We start from the raw sequence: 15126 nt of genomic DNA, 5'->3' as shown, positions 1-15126 counted from the left end.
TTGTTTCCCACCCCACCCCAAAATTTGTTTTTTTTAATGTTTTTTTCTCCTTTTTTAAATAAGCAACTCGTTAAAAAAAAGAAAAAAAACAAACCCGCCCCGCTCCTCCGCGCAGGATCGGTCCCGCTTTTGCTCCAACGATTGCACGAATTCTTAATCCTCTTTTTTCCTCGTTTCCACAACAAATAATGTGCATTTTCTTGCCGTCTTTTTTTCTCCAAACATCGAGGTTAAAATAAGATTTTTCCGTTTCCCGAGGGTTAATAAATAAATCTGGTGCATAGTGAGATAGCAGCCAACCGTTTGCAGTCCATATATTACTATATTGCCTTTCAGGTCACCCTAAAATTGTTACCTCTTCCCCTCCCTCCCCACCCCACTATCTTTAAGAGCATAGATAATTTTAAATCTCTATAAAACAGTATTATTTCACCCAATTGATTCCTGTATATAGTGCATTCGGCTTCTTCCCAACATCGTTAAATTAACTCGGATATTATTTGCATGCTATTACATACAAACTTTTAAGACTCGTGTATTTTTTTTTTCTCTTTTCTAAAGGATTTTAGGGTTTTTTTGTTGCTTTTTTTTTTTTGTTCGTTTTCTTTTTCTCGTAAATCACCAAGCAAAATATAGGCTCAAGGAAAAAAAAATAAAAGAAAAAAAAAGGCAAAAACGAACTAATTTTCTACATATTTACAAGGGTGAATAAGTTAAATGTGGCTCAGGTTCGCCGGCCGGGAATGGGGGAGTGGGCGGAGGGGCCGGGCAGGGCGCAGCGCTGCCGGGGACCCCCCCGGCCGATCCGTGGGGACCCCTCGAAGAATAAAAATCCCAATGGAGGGGAAAAGCCGCAGGAAAAGAAGGGGGAGAAGCCACCTGGATGGCGCTGATGCTCCCGGGAAGGGGGGCGGGTGGCCGTACACGTCCCGCATGCAGGGCTGCCCCCCACTCCCCCACCCCGGGACCCCCACCCCGAGTCCCGACGGGTGAGTGCGTGGTGGGAGGGAGGGAGGGAGTTCAACTTCCCCTCCCCAAAATTTCAGTGGGGACTTCATAATATTAATTTTTTTTTAAATACAAGCGGCGGGGCTTTTTTTTTTTTTTTCCCGCATGAGGAAAAACCAAAAAGGGGATCCCACCCCATCCCACCAGCCCGGCTCACATGAAGAAGTCAGCGGTGGCTTTCGGGGCGGCGGATGGGGAAGGCTCCCTCGGGAAGCCCCGGCCGGCCAACTTCTCGTATTTTTCTTTGTACAGATCCCTTTCCTTGGCCAAGCGGGTCACCTCCTGCTTGAGCTGCTCCACCTGGCTCTGCAGTTGGCATTTCTCGTTCTCCAAGATGTGCCGCTGCTGGACCCGCTTGTAGCGGCAGGATTGAGCGTAGCCCCGGTTCTTCAAGGTCCTCCTCTTCTGCTTGAGGCGGATCACCTCCTCCTTGCTGAAGCCCCGCAGCTGCCGGTTCAGCTCCCGCACGGACATACTCACCAGCTGATCGTCGGAGAAGCGATCCTCCAGGCGTAGGTGGTGATGATGATGATGGTGATGGCCGGGATGGTGATGGGCTGCCGGCGGCAGCTCCTCGCCCCCGAAGGGCTGAGGTCGGAAGGGCTCGTACCCTTGGTGGTGATGATGATGATGGTGAGGGGCACCGATCAACGCCTCCACCGCGTCCTCCGGCGTCAGGTTGAGAGCTTCGGGATTGAGGTGATGCTGGTAACCCGACATCCAGTACAGCTCCTCCAGCTGCTGTTTGGAGCCCAGGGAAGCGGCGGTGGTAGCCGGGGGGCCGGGGGCAGGTTGCCCACCGGGGCTGGGAGCGCAGAAGCTGGGCGAGGAAGGCACGGAGGAGCAGGGCGTGCTGAGCGGGGTGGACGACAGGGACCCGGCGGGCAGACGGTGGCACAGCCGCTCCGCCTCCGCCGGCTCCTTCTTCACCTCGAACTTCATCAGGTCGAAATCGTTCACGTACTCGATGGCGAGGGGGCTCGTCGGCAGCTCCGCGCTCATGGCCAGCTCCGAGGCCATCTCAGTCCATGGAGGGACCGGGGCGGGAGCCCCACCGCTCACCGAGGGTCCCGCGGGCTCCGGGAGCCTCCTCCGAGCGGGCTCCGCTTCGACCGGGCTCCGGGACCTTCTGCCGGGGCTTTGCGGTGGGGTTCAGCGGGGCTCCGGGACCCTCGCACGGGGATCTTCTGCCAGGCTCCGGGACCTCCGGTTCCGCTGCGGGGCTCAGCTGGGCTCCGGGAACTCCCGACGGGACTTTGCGGTGGGATTCAGCCGGGCTTACAGGACCTTCAGGCGGAGCTTTGCGGTGGCGTTCGGCGGGGCTCCGGGACGCTCCGACCGGGATCGGCTGCGGGGCTCAGCCGGGCGCCGGGACTCTCGGATGGGACTTTGCCGGGAGGTTCAGCGGTGTCCGGGATGAGGCTCTGCTGCGGGGCTCAGCCGGGCTCCAGGACCCTCTGCTGCGGGGCTCAGCCGGGCTCCGGTTCTCGCCTCCGACGGGACTTGGCGGTGCGGTTCAGCCAGCCTCCGCAACGGGGCTCCGGGACCTCCAGCCGGTATTCCGCTGCGGGACAGACACCTCTCTCCGTCGGGGCTCGGCTCCGGTCCGCAGCCGGGCTCCGCTGCTGGGCTCCGGGACTCTCCTCCGGCCGCCACGGCTCTGCGCTGGGGCCGGGCGGGCTCCGCCGCTGCCTGCGGCCGGTTCCCAATGGCGAGGAGCGGGCAGCGCCCTGGCCGCTCCTTCCTGCCTCCCCTGGCACCTGCCCCGGCCCCACCTCCCCGGGCTCCGAGCCTCCTCCTCCCGCCGGGACACGGCGCCCTGGGGGCGGGGGAAGCTCCCCTGCCCGCCCCTACCCGCGACCGGCGCCGCCGCCGCCGGGCGCTCAATGGAACTCGCCGCTTTTTATATGGGGAAAACGAGGCACGGCCCCTCCCACCGAGGCGGGGCTAAGATCTTCCAGCCTATCAGAGCCCCGACAGCCCGCTTTGATTTGCATATCCCCATAGCAACGCCCCCAGGGCAGCTGTCAATCACAAGATGGGGGGGGAAATGCTCCGGGTACCCCCCGGACCCCCTCGGCTCTCGTATCCCAAGGTGAGGCTTTATCTTCCACCCACTGCCCTGAGCTGAGCGTGGAGTGGGGAAAAACATCCAAGAAATCCTAATTTCCTACCCGCAATAAATGGGAAAGATCCAAAAAGAGGGTTATTGAGCCCAAATCAGGTTTGATTCCACCTCGCTAACAGATCTCAGCATCCCCCTGGATGACATTGGAAAAACAGCCCAGGATCCTTCCCAAAGCATTTCCATCCTTTTAGAAAGTCAAATAAATATAATTTTGGGGATTTCTCGGGATTTTCCATAAACTGTTTGTGGTCAGGGAGCAGGCACGTGCACCTCTGTGTGCTCCACTGCTGCCTTTGTTTTCAGAGGTGACATCTGCACCTGGCACAGGTGACATCTGTAGCGGGAGCATCACCAGGTTGAGGAGCAGCACCACCATCCCAGCACCTGGAAAAGGTGTCACTGGCACCCAATCCCAGCTGACCAGGGAGTTTTGAGGGTGCTCATCCCACCCCAGGATGAAGCCCTGGCTGAAATGTGGCTGCGCTGCTCCATCTGCCACCTCACGGCTGCTGCAGCCCAGGAGGAACAGGACAGGGAAACTGAGGCATGGGGCAGCCAACATGGAATGGCCTGACCTAATCCCAAGGGATTCACCCCACAGAGGATGGCAACACCCACCCACTCATCCCCTCGGGGTCCAGGATTGTCTCTGTCACCCGCAGGATGCATCCTGGGTCCCACTGCATCCCAATCCTGCTGCATCCCACTCTATTGCATCCCAATCCTGCTGCATCCCAGTCTATTGCATCCCATAGGCAATTGCATCCCATAGTGACATTCCCCTCATCCTGAGGCTGCTTGGGGACCTGGGGACAGGGGACACGGCCCTCCACAGCTGCTAATTGACCCTTCAGATGTAGGGTCAAATTAATGCAAAAATGGTGGTTTTTGAGGATGAATACCTTTATCCTGCTGCGACCCCAGCAATTAAAATGCCACATCATTGCTTTTGCTGGATCTGGCCTCTGGAAGGTCCATCTTTCTGCTGTTAATTGAGTCGGGTGGAGATAAATTTTTCCCCCTTGGGAACACTCAGGCAAAGCCCTAAAAATGGCCCTCAATCCCCAGGTGATGCTGGATGTTATCCCATATATCCCACCTTGGCGACCCCAAACTTGGGCATGGAATAACATCCCCCGTGACTTGAGAGAGGGGGCAAAAAACAGGACAACAAAAAACCCTTTTCATGGGGTGGTTTTAACCCTTTTTGCTTCACTGTGTGACCCTAAATCCATCTGCAACCCACTTGTGCAGTGGGATATTGGGATCCTGCACTGGGAAAAGATGGGGTGGCACCTCCCTCCCCCTGGCACCACCCTCCTCCCTGGGAGCAGCTCCACCTTGGGGGCACCCGGCCCCCACCAGCAGCTGCCACCCGCGCTGGGACAGGAGCCACCAAGGGATTAGGATTGGGCTGGGCTCCAACGGGGCCGTGGCTCCCCCACGACACCCCCGGGGGTATTTTTAGGAAATGCCCATGGCATGTCCCCAACCCTCCCCGCCGCGCCGGGCCCGTCAGCTAAGTTTACTCACAGGCGGTCAAGTGACATAACCAGGTTGGTGGCCTCGGGATGGTGGTGGGATGGCATCACCTTTCGCTTTTAGAGCTCGTGTGCCCCATCACCCCTTGGAGTGGGGCTGGCTGCCCGCCTGGGGCTGCCTCAGTTTCCCTGGATGGTGCACAGCTCCCAGTCTGGGGTGTTGGCGGCTTGGGGACAGTGACATCACCCTACGGATGGGTGGTGTCCACCACGATGCACCCCATGGAGAGAGGGTGGCACCATCTTGGTGATGCTTCACCAGCATCTGCCACATGCCCCAGTGTCACTGCAGGGTCAGGAATTTTGGGAGGGGGGGGAAATCATGTGGAGAAGCTGGGAGGAGGATGAGGAGGATGAGGAGGAGGAGGAGAAGGAGGAGGGCACGGAACAGCCACCCCGATGACAGGCAGAAAACTGATCCCGGCGGGTGATGTTCACCCGGCACCTGCTTCCCCGGCAGGGGACCAAGAGCAGTGCCAGCAGCACCCTCCGCAGGAGGGTTTTCCAGGAAATGTTTATGGAGCCCTCCAGAAACTCCACCCCGTGCCAACCTTCCAGCCATGGCACCCCCAGGGAATGTCCTTGCCGGGTCCCCGAGCCCAGCCGTGCATCCCAGATGGATAAATCCCATCGGAGCTCAATGCCGAGGAATTGAGGATGTTGGAGACAGAGGGAGAACCCACTGGAGTTCAGTGACACCTCTCCGGGGGCCACGTTTATCCCTGCTTGGAAATTAATCACCCCCAAGCAGAGCTTTAATGACAGCCGGCTGGAAATTCCAATCCTCGCCGGGAAGGGAGCAGCGGTGGGCAGTGGAGCCACGGGCTGGGAGAGGAGCTGCTCATTGCCTCGTTTAATTAGTGCGGCACGAGGATTATCCTCGTCAGGGATCCACGGAAAACCAAAGCTCCCGACCACCGCCGGCCATCCCTGAGGATTCAACAGCATCATTTCCTCCAGGGTGATTTTTAGGGAATTTAGTTGGGGTTTTTTTAGGGAATGTCTACATGAAGAAATACTGTTTCTGGGTAAGAAGTTTAAATAATTCTAAAAAATCAAGGATTTAAGGGATGGGAGTGACTCCTCCACTGGACTTGGATATTTGATGGAATGTTCATGCACGGCTGAAAAAAGAGGAAAGCCACAGGGAGGCTCCTCCATCCCAGGGGAAGAAACTCTTTATTTACATATCAAAACACAGGAGTTAACAAAAGACATTTTAATACCAACGAAAACCACAACATTTTTATTAAAAATCAACTCATTGGACACACCCTGGGGCACAAGTGACATTCCAGGGTGGGGACCCAGCGGTCCTCCAGCACCTGGGGGGTGTTGTGGATTTGGGAAGGTGACAAACCCCGCCAGGGGGGTCACTTGGTGAAGGGAAACTCCTATGGGGGTTTGGGGGCAAAGCCACCACAGTTGGCCTTTCCCACCCCATCTCCAGTCACACCTGGGTGCTGCACCCCCAGGGAGCCCCAGTTTTTCCCAAATCCCTGCTGATTCTTCCTCCTCATGGGATTTTGCCTGAGGGGCAGGGGATGAGCAAACCCCACTGCCCCCCCACGGCTACTCTTGGCACCTCTCGACAAAGGGAGCTGTTCCCAAGATCTCATCTGTGTGAGGGAACAGCACCTGCCACCCCAAAATCCCTTGAAAATTGCAGCTACGGTTGCAAAACCCCATTGTTCCAGTGACATAACTCTCACCCCGTACTCTGCTCCTGTCTGGATCTGGAGAGTCCCAAAATATCCCAAACCCTGAAGAGTTCACTTGGTTTTCCCAGTGGAGCCCAAACCCCTGCTGGGATAGGGAGAGGTGGGGGGTCAGGTGCAACCAGGCCATGGGAGACCCCAAAATGCAGAGTGTGAACTCAGCACTGCTCCCAACACAATTCCATTAGGGATGCTCCCAGCTCCAAGAAATTTCCCCCCCAAAAGCAGCAGGATGGGCTCTTGGAATGGCAGGATCGGGGCTGTGGGCACTTCACACCTGTTACATCCCAACACTGTGACTTGTCCCCAGTACATCCTGACCTGGATGTGGGAATGTCACCTGATGGCACCAAACCACCTCAGGTCCCCCCATCACCTCATGTCCAGGACAGCACCAGAGGATGGATGGGGATGGGAAGCTCTTCCCAGCCCCACAAGCATCCAAGGAGGTGGCAGGATGTTTGACAAACCAGCTGAAAAGGCCATTTATTGGTCAATTCAAAGATTCCGAACAAATTCCTGAATGAGTGGTGTAATTCCCACGCTGCCACATGACTCCGTGTCCAAATGACGTCCCGGAAAAACAAGAGAAGGAGGGGGGTGCCATGTCTGGACATGACAATCCTGAGGTAGATGCCAAGCTGTTCCCTGGCTCTCCAGTTCCTGAGCTGGTTGGCTGCCATGGGATTGGCATTGACTCACAGCCGAGGCTTGATCTGCAGCCGTTTGCCTGGAGGGAGGAAAGGGAAAGGGGATGGTGGGAATTCTGGATGTTCTCAGGTGTCTGCTTGCCTGGTCATGGGGGGGTTAAAGCAGTGGGAAAATGGGAATATGGGTGGTTCTCCACCCTGGCAGCACCCACTGGACTCACCTCTGCCACCCTCCACACGGGGGTTCTCAGAATCCTCCAGGGATGCCCTCGGCAAAATCCTCCTCCGTTTGGTGTTGCCTGGGAAGGAAAGGAAGAAAAGAGGAGAAAGTCATTGAGGTTGGCTCAGGTCACCTTGGAAATCCCTTAGAATGCAGGTGTAGGAGTCCTGAGTTCCTCTTCTGCTTCACATCCCCCTTGGCTATGCCCAGGATGGAGGTGGCTTCATTCCACAAATCCCTGAGCATCCTCAGCTCCCTACAAGTGGCACAAGATAGAGGCACTCCAAGGTCCCTTCCCACCACCGAGCAGCGAATCTGCCACAAAACTCCCAACGTTATGGATGAAAAAGAGAATTAAAAAGGATCCAAACCTTCCCACTGGAGCACAAGGTGAACACCAGGACCTGCTTTGTTGTGGGATGGAGCTGGAAAGAGCCGAGCACCAGCAATCATCCCCTCCCAGGCATCCCCAGCATCCCTTTAGGATACTCCAGGTGATGACTTCTGCTTGCTGGAGCATGGTGCTTCCTCCAAAGAGGGTTCTGGATGCTCATGTAGACCCAAAACTCCATGAAGTGCCTCTGGGAGGTGACCTCCTTGTAGGACAAGTCCAGGATCATCCCATGGACCAAGGAGGATGGTGTGAAGTCCTTCACTATTTCAAGCACAATGTTGGAAGTACCTTTCTGCAAGTTCTCTTATTTCCCCTCTCCAAAGGGTCTGGAGAGGTGGTTATGGAGTTCCACCTCCAGAGTGATGGGTGGGAAGGAAGGTGGTGGCCACTTGAGGAAGAAGACAATGAGGATGGAAAAAAGGGAAGGTTTCCCAGAAAAAAAAGAACCCACAGCTTGTTGAATGATGAGATTTGGTGGGAAAACTCCCCCCTCACTCAGGATTAATGGAGGTGGAAAAGGACATGGAGAAGATGGAGAAAAGCCAGCCCAAACCCCTTCCAGATGTTCTGCTGCCCATGTTCCTTCAGAATTACACATGACACTTCCCAAATTATGAACCCAGAGTGGAGGTGGGACCAAGAACACCTTTGAGCAGCCTTGAGAGCCCAAAGGAGAAAGTTTTTGGGGCAGGGGAGGCAGGGGAGGTAGGGGAGGTGAGGACCCAACAACTGGGAGTCTCCAAGAGTTTTCCTTTGCTTTCCAACTTGGATAAACAAACTTGCTGGGAGTCAAAGCCACGCTGGCAGTGATTCATCGCTCCAGAGTTAATTTATGGAAAATAAAGAGGGCTCATTTAGCACCTTTCCACCCTTAATATAACTCCCATACATCAGGGGGATGCACGGCAGCCACGACGGATCCGGATATTCCTCACCAGCAACGCAGCCAAATCCGGCTTTTGGGAACAGTGACACGGAGCAAAACATCCATCCTGTCCCCACACCCCCAATTTTTCCCTTTGGCATCCAGCCAGGTGGTTCTTCCAGTCTGGCATTCCTGAGTGCTGGAATTAGGGTCCAGAGCTGCTGGCTGTGACCTCAAGGGGTCAAAATCATCATTTTTGTGGACCTGTCCTACCAGAATGTGGCATCAGTTTAATGGGAATGGTGGGAACGACTCAATTCCCTTTGGAAGAGCCAGGAAAAACTTCCTTAGGTGACATCTATGAGGCAGCTCAAAGCAAACATGAATACAGAAGCAGAAATACGGATTTTTTTTCCCCTTTTTTTTTTCTTTTTGGGAGAAGAAGAAAGGTGATTTTTAAATCAACCATAATTGACTTCCCAACTTTGGCACAGAGCACACAGAGCCGAGATACTTCCAGAGCATCCATGCTTGATTTCTAACAGATTCCTCAAAAAAATCAAGACAGGAATGAGGAAATAAACCCAAAATTGTCCTAAATGGGTTCAGCTTCTCCCCTCGGATAGAGTCAGATGGAGGAAGGATTGAGCAACCGACAGGTGAACACCACATCCCAAAACACCCCCAGGAGGGGAAAACCTGGATCAAACAGGGGTGTCACTTCCCACCCCGGCAAAGGAAAAGATATTTTTCCAGTTTTGTGCTTGGGAGATCCTGCAAATGGCGTGATCAATCTTGGGTTGCATCTCCAGCTCCTTCACCCTCTCCCCCCGCCGCCTTTCCCGGCGTTCCGGGAGCGGCGCAATCCATCTTGCAAGGAACCAGGTATATAATTTCTAGTTAGCGAAAGCAACCCCTTTTTCATTCCGATGATTGAACAGCTTCCAAAGGAGAAGAACTGAGGCCGGATCACGAGTTTTCCATCGAAAACCAGGCGGTTTTCGCTGAGCTTGTCAGGCTCGTCAGAGAATTAGGACTTCCAGCGCTCTTCCTCCTGATGGAAATCAACATTTATTTTGCCTAAGCCTAAGAAGGTGTCAGGCAGACGGAGAAACTTGCCACTCTTCTCCAGGAAAAAAGAGGGAAAAGAAGGAAATCTAATAGAAATATATTATCAAGTCCGAGGAGTGGACAGTGCAGTAAATCACACTTCAGGTGGCACCATTAGATTTTTCAATAAAACCTGGTTTTCCCCCAGCCAGAGCTGAGTGGCTCCAGCTGCATCCGACAGGGAAGTTAAAACCAAATTTGTTTCATCCAGGTGCTGATCCGAGAGGGGTTGAAAGGGATTTCAAGGTGGGGAATTCCCTCGGATGAAGGGTAGAAGAGGTGGGTCTGAGCCTGAGCCCCAAATCCTCTCCCTGCTCATCATTCCTGATCCCTGAGGGATTAAAACTTTTTTTTTTCTCCACAAGGTGGGGAGGTGGAATGCAGCTGGAGATGCCCCACATAAGGGGTGGAAAATTCCCAAGCCCCAGAGCAGCAGGAGAAAAGCTGAACAACAACAACAAATTATTATTATTATTATTATTATTATTATTATTATTATTATTATTATTACTATTATTATTATTATTATTATTATTATTATTATTATTATTATTATTATTACTATATTATTATTATTACAAATCTCAACAACAAAAGATGGGATGGAAAGCCCAACATCAAGGGCTGAATTTTCCACAAATGGAAAAAGCAGCTGAGGAGGGGGAAGGTTGGAGCTCCTTGGCTCCATCCTGCGCTAAACCCATGTGGTGACATCCTGAACCAAAAATTCATCCTGCTGCTGTTCTGCCCAAACCTTCTGCCACAGGTGGGTGAAACCCTAAAAATTGAATCTAAATAGTCTAAATATCTGAGCAACCTGGTCTAGTGAAAGTGTCTTTACCCATGGGAATTAGATGGTAATTAAAATCCCTTCCGACCCAAAACCATTCTAGGATTTAATGAAAAACGGGCAAAAAATTAATATAGAATAAGTAGATTTCAGTCCCAGCAAAGGAGTGAGACTTGACAGGTCCTAAATTGGACAGTTTGGAATGAGGAAATTAAATCACAGTGAAGTTTCTGACTTTTGGAGCTTCCCAGAGCCACCAAGACATGAGAAGATCCAACCTGGCCTCGAACACTTGCAGGGATGGGGCATCCACAACTTCTCTGGAAAACCTGTGCCAGGGCCTCACCACCCTGGAGATGTTTGACACCACACAGAGAAACCAATTCCCTGTAATTTATCCCCATTTCTTCCTCCCAAGAGGAACAAACTGCACCAAGTCCTGCTGGAGTCAAAGCTGACAGTGATGCCAGCTCCTGTCAGCCCAGGACAATCCCCTCGTGTCCAAGCCCCCCATTCCCAACCATGCAGATGCCTCCTGGAAAGCTTCAGGGCATCTTCCACTGCCATCTTGCACTGATCAAAAGGTTGGTTGCCTCACGTGGCTGCCAAAAAAAAGTTCTGGAGCAAAGATTTGGTGGCAGAAGAAACACTGAAGGAGATGCTGAAGGTGATGATCCCATGGATCCAAGCAGGACTGGCCACATCCACATGGAGGGCAGCAGCACTGGACTTCTCCTAAATTAAATTGGGATGTCCTATGCAGGACCAGGAGTTGGACTTGTGAATCCCTTCCAAACTGGGATATTCTCTGATTCCTGGAGCTGGGAATGGTTGGATCACCAAGGCGGGCAGTGGCAGCTCCACGCCCAGCGGGGATCATTTCTCAACCGCGGCGAGAAAAGAGGCAAAAATCCGCATTCCCAAACTTATCCCTCCAGAACTGGAAGCCGTAAACAAACCCAGAAGCCGCCGCCGCGCCTCCCCAAATTCCTCAGAAGCCGAGGCAGTTGAGCGTGCTCAGCGGAGCCGTTAAAAAAGACTGGAGCGAGCATCTTCCATTAACGTTACGACCGTGAAATATGACAATAAAATGACGGCCGTATGGTCCCAAATTTGCAGCCCGCCGAGCTGCTCGGGGTTTATCGTCACTCAAACGTGCAGAGAGCTGTAAAATGTTTACAGAAAGGGTCGTTTGCGGCTATAAAATCCTCTTTTCTCTCCTAAACAAGGCTGAGCGGAGCCATTTACAAAGCCCGGAATGTTCATCGGGGGAGAGGGGAACATCTGTTCTCTCCAGGAGTTTGCAGTGATCTTCTCGAACAAATTAACTAAAATGGGTGCTTTCTAATTAAATTAGCACTCGATTGGAATGGTTTGCATTGGTGCAATTAGCGCGGGGAGGCCAGTTAGGCTCCAGCACAGGCGATTTAACTGGAAGGTGAAATATGGAAAAGCCCATTACCTGGAAAACGGGAATGGGAGGGGTAGGGAAGCCTGTTCTCCCTCCAGCTCTGTGCTCCTGGGTGGGTAACACCGGGTTAAGGATGAGATGTCACCAAGGCCAGCCTTCCCATTCAGGATGCTCAGCTGGGAGTTGGCTCTCCCTGTGACACATGGATTGGCTTTTTGAATGATGCTTGGAAAGCACCAGCACCCTTAAACTACAGAATCCCAGAATCACGCAAGTTGGAAAAGACCTCCGAGATCAACCTTTGCCCGATCACCACCTTGTCAACAAATTACTCCTCTGACCCCAAATTTCCAGGCTCCTCTGGTGGGTTGGGAACACAGCAGTGGCTCTGCTCCTCCTTTCCAGTCCCCTTTTGCTATATCCCAAGCCCAGACCCCCACTGAGACCCTGCAAGCTGATGTTGCCCATGCTGGTCCTTAAAGGTCATCTCCAGACCCCCTCCCCAGCCCTCCTGTGCATGGAGCTGATGTTTTCCCCCATTCCTCCTGCATTTACTGGGATTAAAAGGGCATTTTCTCCAATTGTGACTGTTTAACCAAAGAATTCAGCTCATTCCTTAATAACAACCTGTCCTCCTTATTTACCATCCTGACAATTTGTGTGTCAACTTCAGGCTTCACAAGCACAAACCCAACATTATCAGATCCCCAAATCCCACCACAGACTCTGGCTACTTCCTAGAGCTACACAAGGACTCATCCTGACCATCTGCTCAGCTCCAAACTCAATCTCAGAATCACCTAATATTCTGAAGGGATGCAGGAATATTGGAAGGGATCCACAAGGATCATGGAGTCCAGTCCAAGTGGTGTGGCCACCACAAAGTGTTTGGCCCTTTAGGAGCATCAATGGCCTCATCCTGTGTCCTCTCAGGATGGTGGCTAGGGGGCCTCTTCTCCCCTTGGGTTTTGGGGGTCTCCGGGTTGCTGCTGTGCCCCTAAATCCCTTGGCTAACATTAAGAAGAGACCCAAGGATGAGCAAACCTATGGGACAACACTCCCATGTCCAGACTCAGCATGCAATTCCTTTGGCAAGGAAATTGCTTCATTATCAGATGATTTTACAGCCATCTGCGATTCCTGCCTGGTTTTCCTTTCCTATGGATCCTCCAGCATCTGCTTTCCCAATGCCATGAGCTTCCCTGGGCAAAGGAGCACGGAGGGATGACCTCCTACCTGCCAGCTTCATCCAGCCTTCCTGCCAACATTCCCAACTGAACCAGCTCCTTCTCCTCATCCTTCCACCCAAAACACCTGGAAGTCATCCTCCCCTGGATGCACACACCAAAATTAAGAGGAAAAGGATGCCTTTGCTCATGAGTTACTCCTGAGTTACTTCAGGCTGCCGAGTGTAATCCGAGGCATTTCAACAGCTTTCTCGTCCATGGATTAATTGTTCCAACTTCATCATGGAGATAAAAACCCCAATTAAGCTGCTGCTTTGGGAACACTTCCCAAGATCAAAAGGGAGTTGGAAACAGGGCCAAGGAAACAGGGGAGAAGTCCCAGCCAGAATTGTCCCCTTGCTGTCTCCACCATACTGTGGCTCATCTGTGACTTAGGGAATATATTGTTAATCCTGGGAATTCTCTTTCCAACAGTGTTAAGGCATCTCAGACCTCCCTGGCTTGATGTGGCGGAGCCAGGCAGAGCCTTGCAGATCCTTATGGATGATCCTGCAAATGCTCCAGGCTGGCTTTTGCAGCTGAATTCATCCCTTCTCCCAGTGGGATCCTGCTCTGGATGCATGGAAATAAGGGATTGAAGATGGGAAAGGCTCACACTGAGCCACATCTTGTGCCAGCCAAACCGGTGGTGGGAATTTCATCATTATTCCCACAAAATATTGTGATTTCTGAGCCCATTCCAGGATGATGCTCCAGATATGAGGTGGCTGTACATCCCTCTGGAGAAGGATGGGAAGTGTGGAGCATCATCCAGTCAAACACCTCTTACCCAGAGCTGGGCAGAACCAGGCACAATCCCTGCCTCTCCATCTCCATCACCTCTGCCCCTGCAGATACATCCCTGGAGCACCCCAAAATCCCATCCCTTACTTGTGATTAAGGGATTTTCCCATGGAGGAGTTGAATTAGGAGAGATGGAACTAAAGTAAACATAGGAGAAGCAGAAGCTGCTTGCTTTCACGTGTCAGAATTCCAGAAAGTTCTGCTCATCCTAAAACCGCATTTTCCAAAAAATTTTACTGACTTCCAAAGCAGACTAACACATCTCCTCCTTCAAACTTCCAACCTGCAAACACTCCATCCCACCTCCCACTGGAATGTTTTTATTGGAAAGCTTCCAAGCTATTTCCTGCTGGGAAACAGATGTGATGGATGGTCCAGAGGTCCTCCAGAGGCAGAACATCCCTACATCCCACCAAACACCTTTCCAATAGGGCACTGCTGCACTTCCATAGTGGGAATGAGATTGGATTCATCATCAGATAATTTACAGGATAAGGAAGGAGTTGATAAAATAAGGGGACAAAATCCTCACGTACAGTTTTGGGAACAGACACAAGGATTTGTGCCAAGATGGGAATCTCGACTGCCATCCCAGTTTGGACTCCCAGTCTCAACTGGTTTGGTGACTCACAAGGAACATGGATCTCACCAAAACCCATGGAGAGAAGCAGAGAATACTTTTTTTTCTTGGAAAACTGGAGCAGCTCTGAGCAGAGGATGTGATTCCTACCTGGCTCATCCTCTGGCTCGTCCTCATCCCTCTCCACTTTGCAGCCCTGGGAACTGGGAGATTCTGGGGATCGGAGGGAGATGAAGGATGGCAGCTTTTGCAGGCAGCTGCTTGGCTTGGGGTCCTCCTCTTTCCAAAACTTCACCTCTTGCTCCACACTGGAGGGTCCAGGAATTTCCCCATCGTCCTGGTGCTGAGCTGGATCATTCCTGCAGGAGGCAGATGGGAAAAATAAGTAAAACAATCCCACTTGGCAATGCTCGGCATGGCATCACATGCAATGGAAGAGGCTTGGAGCTCCCAGGTCTCCATCCAAGGCCATGTGGTATCCCTGATTTCCCTGGAGCCAGCACAGATTCAGCCAGAGTTTCTCCCTTCCAACTGGATTCCCTGACCTGCCTTTCCCTGCAAGCTTCCCAGCTCCTCAGATTCTTGTGGAACTGCTGGGCTCCTGTTTGGGATCGAGCAGAGGGGAGGGGAGATGGAGGGTGTGGGGAGTCAGGATGGCTTGGAGATGTCCTGCTGGGCTTG

General features: G+C 52.5%; 2 protein-coding genes across 2 annotated transcripts in view; both read right to left on the bottom strand.

Moving 5' to 3' along the window:
• Positions 1-13: 13 nt before the first annotated feature.
• Positions 14-2873, bottom strand: LOC146420805 (transcription factor MafA). The gene has a single exon (XM_085048009.1). It carries the CDS (start codon positions 2026-2028, stop codon positions 1162-1164), a length of 867 nt encoding a protein of 288 aa, XP_084904135.1. The 5' UTR covers positions 2029-2873; the 3' UTR covers positions 14-1161.
• A 2952-nt stretch (positions 2874-5825) lies between these two features.
• The window catches only part of LOC146420804 (zinc finger CCCH domain-containing protein 3-like), a 42018-nt gene continuing 32717 nt past the window's right edge, over positions 5826-15126 (bottom strand). Inside the window, exons 7-9 of the mRNA XM_085048008.1 lie at positions 14596-14804; positions 7267-7344; positions 5826-7125 (exon numbers count right to left, since the gene is read on the bottom strand). Of these exons, the coding sequence (XP_084904134.1) occupies positions 7094-7125; positions 7267-7344; positions 14596-14804 (319 nt within the window). The 3' untranslated portion in view covers positions 5826-7093. The remainder of the gene's footprint in view (positions 7126-7266; positions 7345-14595; positions 14805-15126) is intronic.

Source organism: Lichenostomus cassidix, unplaced genomic scaffold (genome assembly GCF_008360975.1).
Source record: "Lichenostomus cassidix isolate B80296 unplaced genomic scaffold, HeHo_3.0 HiC_scaffold_773, whole genome shotgun sequence".
NCBI lineage: Eukaryota > Metazoa > Chordata > Aves > Passeriformes > Meliphagidae > Lichenostomus > Lichenostomus cassidix.
Note: the sequence above shows the minus strand (reverse complement) of the source record. Positions and strands in the feature narration are given on the sequence as shown.

Excerpts from the sequence above, each read along its gene's own strand:
- LOC146420805 (XM_085048009.1), bottom strand. The coding sequence starts at position 2,028 with ATGGCCTCGGAGCTGGCCATGAGCGCGGAGCTGCCGACGAGCCCCCTC.